This window comes from Aquarana catesbeiana, linkage group LG06 (genome assembly GCF_042186555.1).
Source record: "Aquarana catesbeiana isolate 2022-GZ linkage group LG06, ASM4218655v1, whole genome shotgun sequence".
Lineage (NCBI taxonomy): Eukaryota > Metazoa > Chordata > Amphibia > Anura > Ranidae > Aquarana > Aquarana catesbeiana.
Genome location: NC_133329.1, coordinates 413,452,655 through 413,465,491, shown reverse-complemented (window position 1 = coordinate 413,465,491; position 12,837 = coordinate 413,452,655). Strand labels below are relative to the sequence as shown.

At 58.2% G+C, this 12,837-nt stretch overlaps 1 protein-coding gene across 1 annotated transcript in view; it reads right to left on the bottom strand.

Moving 5' to 3' along the window:
* Window positions 1-3,840: 3,840 nt before the first annotated feature.
* Window positions 3,841-12,837, bottom strand: part of OSBPL11 (oxysterol binding protein like 11) — a 29,052-nt gene continuing 20,055 nt past the window's right edge. The window contains 8 exon segments of the mRNA XM_073635247.1: window positions 3,841-4,977; window positions 7,502-7,655; window positions 10,823-10,886; window positions 10,889-10,975; window positions 10,978-11,006; window positions 12,026-12,039; window positions 12,041-12,153; window positions 12,156-12,212. Coding sequence (XP_073491348.1) covers window positions 4,921-4,977; window positions 7,502-7,655; window positions 10,823-10,886; window positions 10,889-10,975; window positions 10,978-11,006; window positions 12,026-12,039; window positions 12,041-12,153; window positions 12,156-12,212 — 575 coding nt within the window. The 3' untranslated portion in view covers window positions 3,841-4,920.

Here is a 12,837-nt window from a genome sequence, read left to right as displayed (position 1 = left end):
GGGGTGAAGGGACAGGAACCGGGGCCGATCCGAGGGGTGAAGGGACAGGAACCGGGGCCGATCCGAGGGGTGAAGGGACAGGAACCGGGGCCGATCCGAGGGGTGAAGGGACAGGAACCGGGGCCGATCCGAGGGGTGAAGGGACAGGAACCGGGGCCGATCCGAGGGGTGAAGGGACAGGAACCGGGGCCGATCCGAGGGGTGAAAGGAACAGGAACCGGGGCCGATCCGAGGGGTGAAGGGACAGGAACCCGGGGCCGATCCGAGGGATGAAGGGACAGGAAACGGGGCCGATCTGAGGAGTGAAGGGACAGGAACGGGGGCCGATCTAGGGGTGAAGGGACAGGAACGGGGGCCGATCTGAGGAGTGAAGGGACAGGAACGGGGGCCGATCTGAGGGGTGAAGGGACAGGAACCGATGTGAGGATTGAAGGGACAGGAACCGATGTGAGGATTGAAGGGACAGGAACCGGGGCCGATGTGAGGAGTGAAGGGACAGGAACGGGGGCCGATCCGAGGGATGAAAGGACAGGAACCGGGGCCGATGTGAGGAGTGAAGGGACAGGAACCGGGGCCGATGTGAGGGGTGAAGGGACAGGAACCAGGGCCGATGTGAGGGGTGAAGGGACAGGAACCGGGGCCAATGTGAGGAGTGAAGGGACAGGAACCGGGGCTGATTTGAGGGGTAGAAATTGGGGCTGATCTGAGGGGTGAAGGGGTAGAAACTGGACAGGTGAAGGGACAGGAACCGGGGCCGATCTGAGGAGTGAAGGTGCAGGAATTGGGGCTGATCTGAGGAGTGAAAGGACAGGATCCGGGGCCGATTTGAGGAGTGAAGGGGCAGGAACTGGAGCCAATCCGAGGGGTGAAGGGACAGGAACTGGAGCTGATCTGGATAAATAAAAAAAAACACTATACAGCTGCAGTGCGATTGGTCACTGACACGTTGGTTGTGGTACGTCAGTAAATTGTCTCTTTTAGGCCCCTTTCTGAGGAGTGAAGGGACATGAATCGGGGCTGATCTGAGGAGTGAAGGGACATGAATCGGGGCCGATCTGAGGAGTGAAGGGGGAGGAATTGGGGCTGATTTGAGGGGTGAAGGGGTAGAAACTGGAGTTGATGTGACAGGTGAAGGGGCAGGAACCGCGGCCGATCTGAGGGGTGAAGGAACAGGAACCAGGGCCAATCTGAGGAGTGAAAGGAACAGGAACCGGGGCTGATTTGAGGGTTGAAGGGGTAGAAGCTGGAGCTGATCTGAGGGGTGAAGGGGCAGGAGCTGGGGCCGATGGGACAGAAACCGGGGCCGATCCGAGGGGTGAAGGGACAGGAACCTGGAGGCCGATCCGAGGGGTGAAGGGACAGGAACCTGGAGGCCGATCCGAGGGGTGAAGGGACAGGAACCTGGAGGCCGATCCGAGGGGTGAAGGGACAGGAACCTGGAGGCCGATCCGAGGGGTGAAGGGACAGGAACCTGGAGGCCGATCCGAGGGGTGAAGGGACAGGAACCTGGAGGCCGATCCGAGGGGTGAAGGGACAGGAACCGGGGCCGATCCGAGGGGTGAAGGGACAGGAACCGGGGCCGATCCGAGGGGTGAAGGGACAGGAACCGGGGCCGATCCGAGGGATGAAGGGACAGGAACCGGGGCCGATCCGAGGGATGAAGGGACAGGAACCGGGGCCGATCCGAGGGATGAAGGGACAGGAACCGGGGCCGATCCGAGGGGTGAAGGGACAGGAACGGGGGCCGATCTGAGGAGTGAAGGGACAGGAACGGGTGCCGATCTGAGGAGTGAAGGGACAGGAACGGGGGCCGATCTGAGGAGTGAAGGGACAGGAACGGGGGCCGATCTGAGGGGTGAAGGAACAGGAACCAGGGCCAATCTGAGGAGTGAAAGGAACAGGAACCGGGGCTGATTTGAGGGTTGAAGGGGTAGAAGCTGGAGCTGATCTGAGGGGTGAAGGGGCAGGAGCTGGGGCCGATGGGACAGAAACCGGGGCCGATCCGAGGGGTGAAGGGACAGGAACCTGGAGGCCGATCCGAGGGGTGAAGGGACAGGAACCTGGAGGCCGATCCGAGGGGTGAAGGGACAGGAACCTGGAGGCCGATCCGAGGGGTGAAGGGACAGGAACCTGGAGGCCGATCCGAGGGGTGAAGGGACAGGAACCTGGAGGCCGATCCGAGGGGTGAAGGGACAGGAACCTGGAGGCCGATCCGAGGGGTGAAGGGACAGGAACCTGGAGGCCGATCCGAGGGGTGAAGGGACAGGAACCTGGAGGCCGATCCGAGGGGTGAAGGGACAGGAACCGGGGCCGATCCGAGGGGTGAAGGGACAGGAACCGGGGCCGATCCGAGGGGTGAAGGGACAGGAACCGGGGCCGATCCGAGGGGTGAAGGGACAGGAACCGGGGCCGATCCGAGGGGTGAAGGGACAGGAACCGGGGCTGATCCGAGGGATGAAGGGACAGGAACCGGGGCCGATCCGAGGGATGAAGGGACAGGAACCGGGGCCGATCCGAGGGATGAAGGGACAGGAACCGGGGCCGATCCGAGGGATGAAGGGACAGGAACCGGGGCCGATCCGAGGGATGAAGGGACAGGAACCGGGGCCGATCTGAGGAGTGAAGGGACAGGAACGGGGGCCGATCTGAGGGGTGAAGGGACAGGAACCGATGTGAGGATTGAAGGGACAGGAACCGGGGCAGATCTGAGGAGTGAAGGGATAGGAACCGGGGCAGATCTGAGGAGTGAAGGGATAGGAACCGGGGCAGATCTGAGGAGTGAAGGGACAGGAACGGGGGCCGATGTGAGGGGTGAAGGGACAGGAACCGGGGCAGATCTGAGGAGTGAAGGGACAGGAACCGGGGCAGATCTGAGGAGTGAAGGGACAGGAACGGGGGCCGATCCGAGGGATGAAGGGACAGGAACCGGGGCCGATGTGAGGAGTGAAAGGACAGGAACCAGGGCCGATGTGAGGAGTGAAGGGACAGGAACGGGGGCCGATCTGAGGGGTGAAGGGACAGGAACCGGGGCTGATTTGAGGGGTAGAAATTGGGGCTGATCTGAGGGGTGAAGGGGTAGAAACTGGAGCTGATGTGACAGGTGAAGGGACAGGAACCGGGGCCGATCTGAGGAGTGAAGGTGCAGGAATTGGGGCTGATCTGAGGAGTGAAAGGACAGGATCCGGGGCCGATCCGAGGGGTGAAGGGACAGGAACTGGAGCTGATCTGGATAAATAAAAAAAAAACACTATACAGCTGCAGTGCGATTGGTCACTGACACGTTGGTTGTGGTACGTCAGTAAATTGTCTCTTTTAGGCCCCTTTCACACTGGGGTGGGAGGTGCGTCGGCGGTAAAGCGCCGCTATTATTAGCAGCGCTTTACCATCGTTTTACCCCCCGCTAGCGGCCGAGAAAGGGTTAAAAACCACCGCAAAGCACCTCTGCTATTGATTTCAATGGCCAGGAGCGGTGTATACACCGCTCCGAAGATACTGCTAGCAAGACTTTTTTTCCCGTCCTGCTAGCGCACCGCTCCAGTGTGAAAGCCCCGAGGCACAGCAGCGGCTGTTTCGGGTCGGTGTGCAGACGCTATTTGTAGCGCAATAGCGCCTGCAATCCGCCCCAGTGTGAAAGGGGTCTTATTGAAGGTTGGTGATCTCTGTCTTAGACCTTTAGATCTAGAAGATTGATTACGGGGTTCCTTGGAGGTAAAAGGATAAGAATGGTTGAAATGAACAGAAGGAAAATGATTTGAAATGTGGGGAGACCAATCGCCATGATTCTCGTGTCCCCGCCCCTCCCCCCCGTTGCTGCGCAGTGATGTAGGAGTGACACTCGGGTGACAATTTACATTTTATTTTCCATTCTTCTTGCAGCACACGGTATAAAGTCTCATCAGTGCAGATCCCAGCATGTGTGCAGAGAAGCCCCGCCCCCCCCTTGCGCACACATTAGACGCTTAGTGGGAGGGGCTGCAGGCCGTGTTACCATATCACCACAGTAAGAACAGACACAGCCGCACTTTATTCACACTGATTGGAAGACGGCATTCAGAAAGATTAAGGCACCACGCATGGGACATTGAAAGATTCCTGTACAAGAGAAAGAGAGTGCGCCGATCGCGCCTCACCGCCGCCAGCAATACAAAAACGTTACTGGAGCGGAGATCTGCCGTTACCTGAATCAGATTGAGATGTGTGCGGTCAGAATGAGATCTCAGTCTTTGCTTCCTGTCAGGTGACCCGTCAGGATCCGCGTCGCTCTCCCGCCATCAGACAGGAAGTGAGCCGGGACGCAGCAGGGAAAGGGTTCATCGGATTGGGTCTTCCCCTCTCCCCGATGCTCTGTCATTCGCATCAAATCACTTTCGCAGAATTGCAATTTAAAAAAAAAAAAAAAAGTTTGTGGCGTTCGGTGTGTCCATAGCACACCCTTTCCCTGCTGGAGGGTCCACAGGCACCGTGTGTGGGGGGGGAGGGGAGGATTGGGTTAAGCCAGCGTAATGGAACTGTCAAAAACAAAAGCGGATTGTCAGTCCCGTCCGGGAGATTCGGCTCCGATCTGCAGCCCATTTCCTGCCGAGCCGCCAACAATCTAAAGGCTTCATATTGGGGGGGGGGGGTAGAGTCCTCGTGGGCTTCGGTGCCGCCTTTTATCCTTCCCTCGGCAGGCCAGCGAAAGGGGAAAATTAAAATCACAACACTGAAATGAATACTGCGTGAGAGGCGGGGTCACAGGGGGGCGGATCTGTGGATTCAGCGCGGATCTGGGTGTCCCAGAATAAGATACATTTATACAGGAAGAGTTAAAGGGTGACACCGCCCCCCGTCCACGGTCTGCACGCCCAACGCCCATCGGCAGCTCAGAACCAGGTTTTGTTCTCTGGGCACTTTGTCCATCCAGAAGGGCTTGGTGTGAACTTACAGGCCGGAAGTGGAGGTCTTCCACAGCGATTTGTTATAGATCCAACCGTCACCCTGCCAGGAAACAGAAACCCGTCATTATATTGTGGCAGGATCAACTCAACCACTGTAAGGGCTGTATAGGGGGATCTGACATTCCCGGGTACCCCTCTGTCCTGTATAGGGGGATCTGATCTACCCGGGTACCCCTCTGTCCTGTATAAAGGGGGGGGGGGGGGGTCTGATCTACCCGGGTACCCCTCTGTCCTGTATAAAGGGGGGGGGGGGGGTCTGACCTTCCCGGGTACCCCTTTGCCCTGTATAGGGGGATCTGACCTTCCCGGGTACCCCTCTGCCCTGTAATAGCGGGGATCTGACCTTCCCGGGTACCCCTCTGCCCTGTATAGGGGGGATCCGACCTCCCGGGTACCCCTCTGCCCTGTATAGGGGGGATCCGACCTTCCCCGGGTACCCCCTCTGTCCTGTATAGGGGGGATCCGACCTTCCCCGGGTACCCCTCTGCCCTGTATAGGGGGGATCCGACCTTCCCGGGACCCCTCTGCCTGTATAGGGGGGATCTGACCTTCCCGGGGACCCTCTGCCCTGTATAGGGGGGATCTGACCTTCCCCGGGTACCCCCCTGTCCTGTATAGGGGGATCTGACCTTCCCGGGTACCCCTCTGCCCTGTATAGGGGGGATCTGACCTTCCCGGGTACCCCTCTGCCCTGTATAGGGGGATCTGACCTTCCCGGGTACCCCTCTGCCCTGTATAGGGGGATCTGACCTTCCCGGGTACCCCTCTGTCCTGTATAGGGGGATATGACCTTCCCGGGTACCCGCCTGTCCTGTATAGGGGGATATGACCTTCCCGGGTACCCCTCTGTCCTGTATAGGGGGATATGACCTTCCCCGGGTACCCCTCTGTCCTGTATAGGGGGATATGACCTTCCCGGGTACCCCTCTGTCCTGTATAGGGGGATCTGACCTTCCCGGGTACCCTCTGCCTGTATAGGGGGATCTGACCTTCCCGGGTACCCTCTGTCCTGTATAGGGGGATATGACCTTCCCGGGTACCCGCCTGTCCTGTATAGGGGGATATGACCTTCCCGGGTACCCCTCTGTCCTGTATAGGGGGATATGACCTTCCCGGGTACCCCTCTGTCCTGTATAGGGGGATATGACCTTCCCGGGTACCCCTCTGTCCTGTATAGGGGGATATGACCTTCCCGGGTACCCCTCTGTCCTGTATAGGGGGATATGACCTTCCCGGGTACCCCCTCTGTCCTGTATAGGGGGATATGACCTTCCCGGGTACCCCTCTGTCCTGTATAGGGGGATATGACCTTCCCGGGTACCCTCTGTCCTGTATAGGGGGATATGACCTTCCCGGGTACCCCTCTGTCCTGTATAGGGGGATATGACCTTCCCGGGTACCCCTCTGTCCTGTATAGGGGGATATGACCTTCCCGGGTACCCCTCTGTCCTGTATAGGGGGATATGACCTTCCCGGGTACCCCTCTGTCCTGTATAGGGGGATATGACCTTCCCGGGTACCCCTCTGTCCTGTATAGGGGGATATGACCTTCCCGGGTACCCCTCTGTCCTGTATAAGGGGGATATGACCTTCCCGGGTACCCCTCTGTCCTGTGTACAGAGCTCATATTTGCAGAGAGTGAACAGACCTAATACCAGAGGGATTTGTACCCTGTGCGGAGCTCACACTGGAACTCCAAGAGCAACTGAGCTCAGTATAAGGCGACATTTACACCCAGATATTTGTGATAATTAATAGAAACTCTCTTACCATCTTTATCACACGACAAGATTTTATAACACAATTCAATTGAGATGTATTAAAGGAACTCTAAAAGTGAAGATTTGCTGTCTTATAGGTAACAATGAGCCGAAGACAACTAGTACACCTAAACTCTAACCTTAAAAATAAACTTCTGTTCTATATAATATTGGTGCCAAGTCACTTCTGTATCTTCATTGCTGTAAATCTGCAATGTGAGATCATCTAAGGCACTGCTAGTCCCAGGAGAGTTGTTGACATCACTGCTGTGCTGATCACTGTCCTCCTTGCTGGAGGAGAAGCTGTACCTGAGGACCTGCAGTGCAAGGATCTCCCTGCTTCTTTCATTCTGAGGATCTGTGCTTTCTCCACCAGGCATCAGGTCACCAGTCATAGGGGGAGGGGGAGGGAATCAGCTCTGACTTAAAGAAGGGCTCCAGTCTCCTGCATACAAATTAAAAGTCAGCAGCTACAAAAGTTGTATCTGTTGACTTTTAATAAACAGCTACTTACCTGTCCCACAATCCAGCGCTGTCCTCACCCTGTGCTACTTCAAGAGCCTTCAGGTTCCTGGCGCCGGCATCTTAACTGTGGGCACCCAGCTGTGACAGCTTGTGGCTTCACAGCCAGGTGCCCACTGCATATGTGCGCGGCACGCATTGTGAGTGGTCCCACAGTCTTCTAGGACATGTGACGTGTACCAGAAGACCGCCAGGATTTTTTATTTGGGCACCACGTCTACAGTACAGGTCCTCTTTAGGTCAGTGGATTCTCAGCTATACCACCTAGTATTGCCTGCGTACCTCTTTTGAGAAATATTTGGTCATCCATGGAGTCTCAGTCTCCGCCCGATGTCGCTCCTCTGCTCTCTGACGCTCCTCTAGCGCCCTCTTGTGTTCTGTCGCTTGCTCAATGTTTTTTGCCATCAGGGACTCCGTAACGTGCGACCACAGCCGCCTTCACATATCCGAAAGAAAAAGAGGAGAGGTCATGTGCAGCAAGAATTGAATACAAATAAAGAATTTCTGATGACAGTTCAGCACCAATGGAGGTTTTGTAAGGACAGAAATTCCATTAGCACAGATAAGTGAAAGATCTCCCTCCCACAGCACTGCCCCCCTTCACAGCACATCTCCCCTACCCACCAGTACTTGCCCCTCTTCACATCGCCCACCCCCCCCCCCCTTTTACATTTGCCCCCACACCACTTGCCCTTCCTCACATCACCCCCCCCCCCCTTCCAAACACTGCTGGCATTTCACCAACAATACGCTCTGCCCCCTTCACATAACCCCCTCCCCCCCACACACACACTGCTCTGCCCCCTTCATATCAACCCCCCCCCCAGCCATCTCTTGCCCATCTTCACTCTCCTACAATACAGAGTGGAGAGCACAGGGCAGGATAGCAATGAGCAGAGGGCGGGAGGCAGGATAGCAAGGAACGGAGGGCGGGAGGCAGGATAGCAAGGAACGGAGGGCGGGAGGCAGGATAGCAAGGAACGGAGGGCGGGAGGCAGGATAGCAAGGAACGGAGGGCGGGAGGCAGGATAGCAAGGAACGGAGGGCGGGAGGCAGGATAGCAAGGAACGGAGGGCGGGAGGCAGGATAGCAAGGAACGGAGGGCGGGAGGCAGGATAGCAATGAGCAGAAGGCAGGATAGCAATGAGCAGAAGGGCGGGAGGCAGGATAGCAATGAGCAGAGGGCGGGAGGCAGGATAGCAATGAGCAGAGGGCGGGAGGCAGGATAGCAATGAGCAGAGGGCGGGAGGCAGGATAGCAATGAGCAGAAGGCAGGATAGCAATGAGCAGAAGGGCGGGAGGCAGGATAGCAATGAGCAGAGGGCGGGAGGCAGGATAGCAATGAGCAGAAGGCAGGATAGCAATGAGCAGAAGGGCGGGAGGCAGGATAGCAATGAGCAGAGTGGTGCCCATCCATCCAGTGCTGCTGTGCCTTCCACCCTCTGCTCATTGCTATCCTGTCTCCCGCCCTCTGCTCATTGCTATCCTGTCTCCCGCCCCCCGCTCATTGCTATGCCGCCTCCCGCCCTCCGCTCATTGCTATGCGCCTCCCGCCCTCCGCTCATGCTATGCGCCTCCCGCCTCCGCTCATTGCTATGCCGCCTCCCGCCCTCCGCTCATTGCTATGCCGCCTCCCGCCCTCCGCTCATTGCTATGCCGCCTCCGCCCCCGCTCATTGCTATGCCGCCTCCGCCCCTCCGATCATTGCTATGCCGCCTCCCGCCCCCCGCTCATTGCTATGCCGCCTCCCGCCCCCGGCTCAATTGCTATGCCGCCTCCCGCCCCCGCTAGCTCATGCGCTCGGCCGCCTGCCAGGCTCGCTCCGCTCATTGGCTATGCCGCCTCCGCCCTCCGCTCATTGCTATGCCGCCTCCCGCCCTCCGCTCATTGCTATGCCGCCTCCCGCCCCGCCTGCTCTGCTCATTGCTATGCCCGCTCCCGCTCATGCTATGCTCTGCCTCCCGCCCCCGCTCATTGCTAGCCGCCTCCAGCCCCCCGCTCATTGCTATGCCGCCTCCCGCCCCCGCTCATTGCTATGCCGCTCCGCCCCCCGTCATTGCTATGCCGCCTCCCGCCCCCGCTCATTGCTATGCCGCCTCCCGCCCTCCGCTCATTGCTATGCCGCCTCCCGCCCCTCCGCTCATTGCTATGCCGCCTCCCGCCCTCCGCTCATTGCTCTATGCCGCTCCTCCCGCCCTCCGCTCATTGCTATGCCGCCTCCCGCCCTCCGCTCATTGCTATGCCGCCTCCCCGCCCTCCCGCTCATTGCTATGCCGCCTCCCGCCCTCCGCTCATTGCTATGCCGCCTCCCGCCCTCCGCTCATTGCTATGCCGCTCCCGCCTCCCGCTCATTGCTATGCCGCCTCCCGCTCATTGCTATGCCGCCTCCCGCCCTCCGCTCATTGCTATGCCGCCTCCCGCCCTCGCTCATTGCTATGCCGCCTCCCGCCCTCCGCTCATTGCTATGCCGCCTCCCGCCCTCCGCTCATTGCTATGCCGCCTCCCGCCCTCCGCTCATTGCTATGCCGCCTCCGCCCTCCGCTCATTGCTATGCCGCCTCCCGCCCTCCGCTCATTGCTATGCGCTCCGCCCCCCTCCGCTCATTGCTATGCCGCCTCCGCCCTCCCGCTCATTGCTATGCCGCTCCCGCCCCCGCTCATTGCTATGCCGCCTCCCGCCCCCCGCTCATTGCTATGCCGCCTCCCGCCCACCGCTCATTGCTATGCCGCCTCCCGCCCTCCGCTCATTGCTATGCCGCTCCCGCCCCGCTCATTGCTATGCCGCCTCCCGCCTCCCCGCTCATTGCTATGCGCGCTCGCCTCCCGCCCCCGCTCATTGCTATGCCGCCTCCCGCCCCCGCTCATTGCTATGCGCCGCGTAGCCGCCTCCCGCCCCTCGCTCATTGCTATGGCGCCTCCGCCCCGCTCAGTGCTAGGTGCCGGCCTCCCGCCCCCCGCTCATTGCTATGCCGCCTCCCGCCCCCCGCTCATTGCTATGCCGCTCCCGCCCCGCTCATTGCTATGCCCGCCTCCCGCCTCGCTCATTGCTATGCCGCCTCCCGCCCCCCGCTCATTGCTATGCCGCCTCCCGCCCCCCGCTCATGCCCGCTCATTGCTATGCCGCCTCCCGCCCCCCGCTCATTGCTATGCCGCCTCCCGCCCCCCGCTCATTGCTATGCCGCCTCCCGCCCCCCGCTCATTGCTATGCCGCCTCCCGCCCCCCGCTCATTGCTATGCGCCTCCCGCCCCCGCTCATTGCTATGCCGCCTCCCGCCCTCCGCTCATGACTATGCGCCCCCGCCCTCCGCTCATTGCTATGCCGCCTCCCGCCCTCCGCTCATTGCTATGCGCTCCGCCTCCGCTCATTGCTATGCCGCCTCCCGCCTCCGCTCATTGCTATGCCGCCTCCCGCCCTCCGCTCATTGCTATGCCGCATCCCGCCCTCCGCTCATTTGCTATGCCGCCTCCCGCCCTCCGCTCACTTGCTATGCCGCCCTCCCGCCGCTCCGCTATTGCTATGCCGCCTCCCGCCCTCCGCTCATTGCTATGCCGCCTCCCGCCCTCCGCACACTGAACACACCAGCCGCCCCCCCCCCCTTCTCACCTGGACTCGAACAGCCCCTGCTTCTCCACAGGACGCACCCTCTTCCTGGTCACCGGCAGCTCATCAGGTCCACAGATTTGGTCTCTCCGTTGCTGTCAGGTTGAACTCCAAGATGCTTGTTCCACTCGCCCTGAATCTTACACACCACGGTGTGGTAGCATTGTGCTTCACCTCGCCTGTCACCCTGCAGGAACACAAATCTCATTATTTGTCTGAGAAGCTCAATAAGTTCAAACCTTTCCATTTTAATGTCATGCTTTATTTTAGACCATCACTGGGTCTCTGTGCTTCTCTAGGCCAAAGCAACAGATCATTGCTGGTGGGAGGGGCTGGCAAGGTACTCTACATTAGTATCCTGAAAACATTAGAGCGCCCTGCATCAGTAATCCCAAAGAATCCTCAACCGAGCTCCAGACTACAGACCCGCCCACAGAAGCTGCAGTCTTTCGGATCTCATAACAGAGAGAGGGGAGACATTTGACAGGTAAAGATACATGCAGGAGGCGTGTCTATCCTTATAGATAACCCCTATGGCAGGAGTTTAGAAAGGATGACATTGGCTTTACATCCACTATAAGAAAGAAGTGTCAGAAAAAGATTTAGACTTTAAGTGTTTAAACTTCCTGCATTTTACAGGTTGTTTGAAACTTGGCAGATTGCCCAGTTATTTGTTTACACAGAAGTTCTATCCCTTTGATCTAAGAAGGAAGTTAGTTACAATGTTTCAAGTTCTAAACTTGCAGACTGCCCTGATGTTTTCTTCTGACAGCTGAGTGAGCAGATAAGTCTCTCCACTTGTTTATATGAAAGAATTCGGCAAACTCAGCAGGACAGATCGTCAGAGGGGGTGAATGGAGATCCCGATTCGCCCGGTATTGAAGTGGTTAAACGTAGGCAATAAATGCAAAAACAGCTGTGCAGCGAAAGGGTTAAAGGAGAAGTTCACCTTCGGGAACATTGGCTCCTAGATCCAAAGCAAATTTGTTAAGCCCTGTCTGTAGAGACTGAATATAACAGAAACATTCTCTGCTTATACTGACCACTCGGCTTCCCCTCTTTCCGGATACCAGGCAGCAATAGTGACACCCGATTGGTTGTTTGAAAGGAAGCACAGAATGTTCATCTGCTCAATATGGCAGGCAGGAAACAAGACAGTCTGAGGTTTTGGGAGGGAGGTTTTTTTTTTGTTAGGGGGGGGGGTACCTGTGAAGTTTGCCATCCATAGAACGGTTTGGTGTGGAAGGTGATGGCCGCCGAGTAACCAGTCTTGGCGCAGTTGACATTCACCTTCCCGCCCAGCTCCACCCAAGGCACGGTAAGGATGGAGCGGCGTAGGCACAAGGCAGGGTGAAGGTGTACTCTTCGTCGTGGTCCAGCAGGTGGAGGACGCCTGGTGAGGACGAGAACGGATTATTACATCAATGCATATGATGCCCTATATTAAGGAGAACAACCACCCCCCCCCCCAACCCCCATGACAATTTGTAACTAGCTGGGTCAGGTTTAGACCACTAAGAAGCTGCCAACCACACTGGAATATATAAAAGTCTAAATGTGGATGAGGATGGGTGGGGCACGGGCGTGGCACCCGTTGAGGGCGCACCTGGACCGAGGAGGAAGGGGGGCGAGCCTTGACTGAAGACAGGGGGGACTGTGCCTCAACTGATGATTGGGGTGTGCTTCAGCTGAGGAGGGGCTGTGGAGGAGGGTGCGGTGCCTGGGGGGGGGTGTTCGTGTCTGGACTTGAGAAAATGGGGGAAGTGCAGTGGCGTGCCTTAGCTGAGAATAGGAGGTACGGTGCCTGGGGTAATATGGAGTATCTTGGGGTACTGAGGGGGTTCCTGGGGTAAAGGTGGGGGGCTTGATTAGTGAACAATGCCTGTGTAAGAAACCATAGGGTTGAAAACTGCTATTCTTGGGTCCTCGCTGACACATATACAAGCTCGGGATAATACACCCCCCCCCTCCCCCCGGAAAATATAGTATCCAGACCACGAGTCAGAACCGCAGCTCCC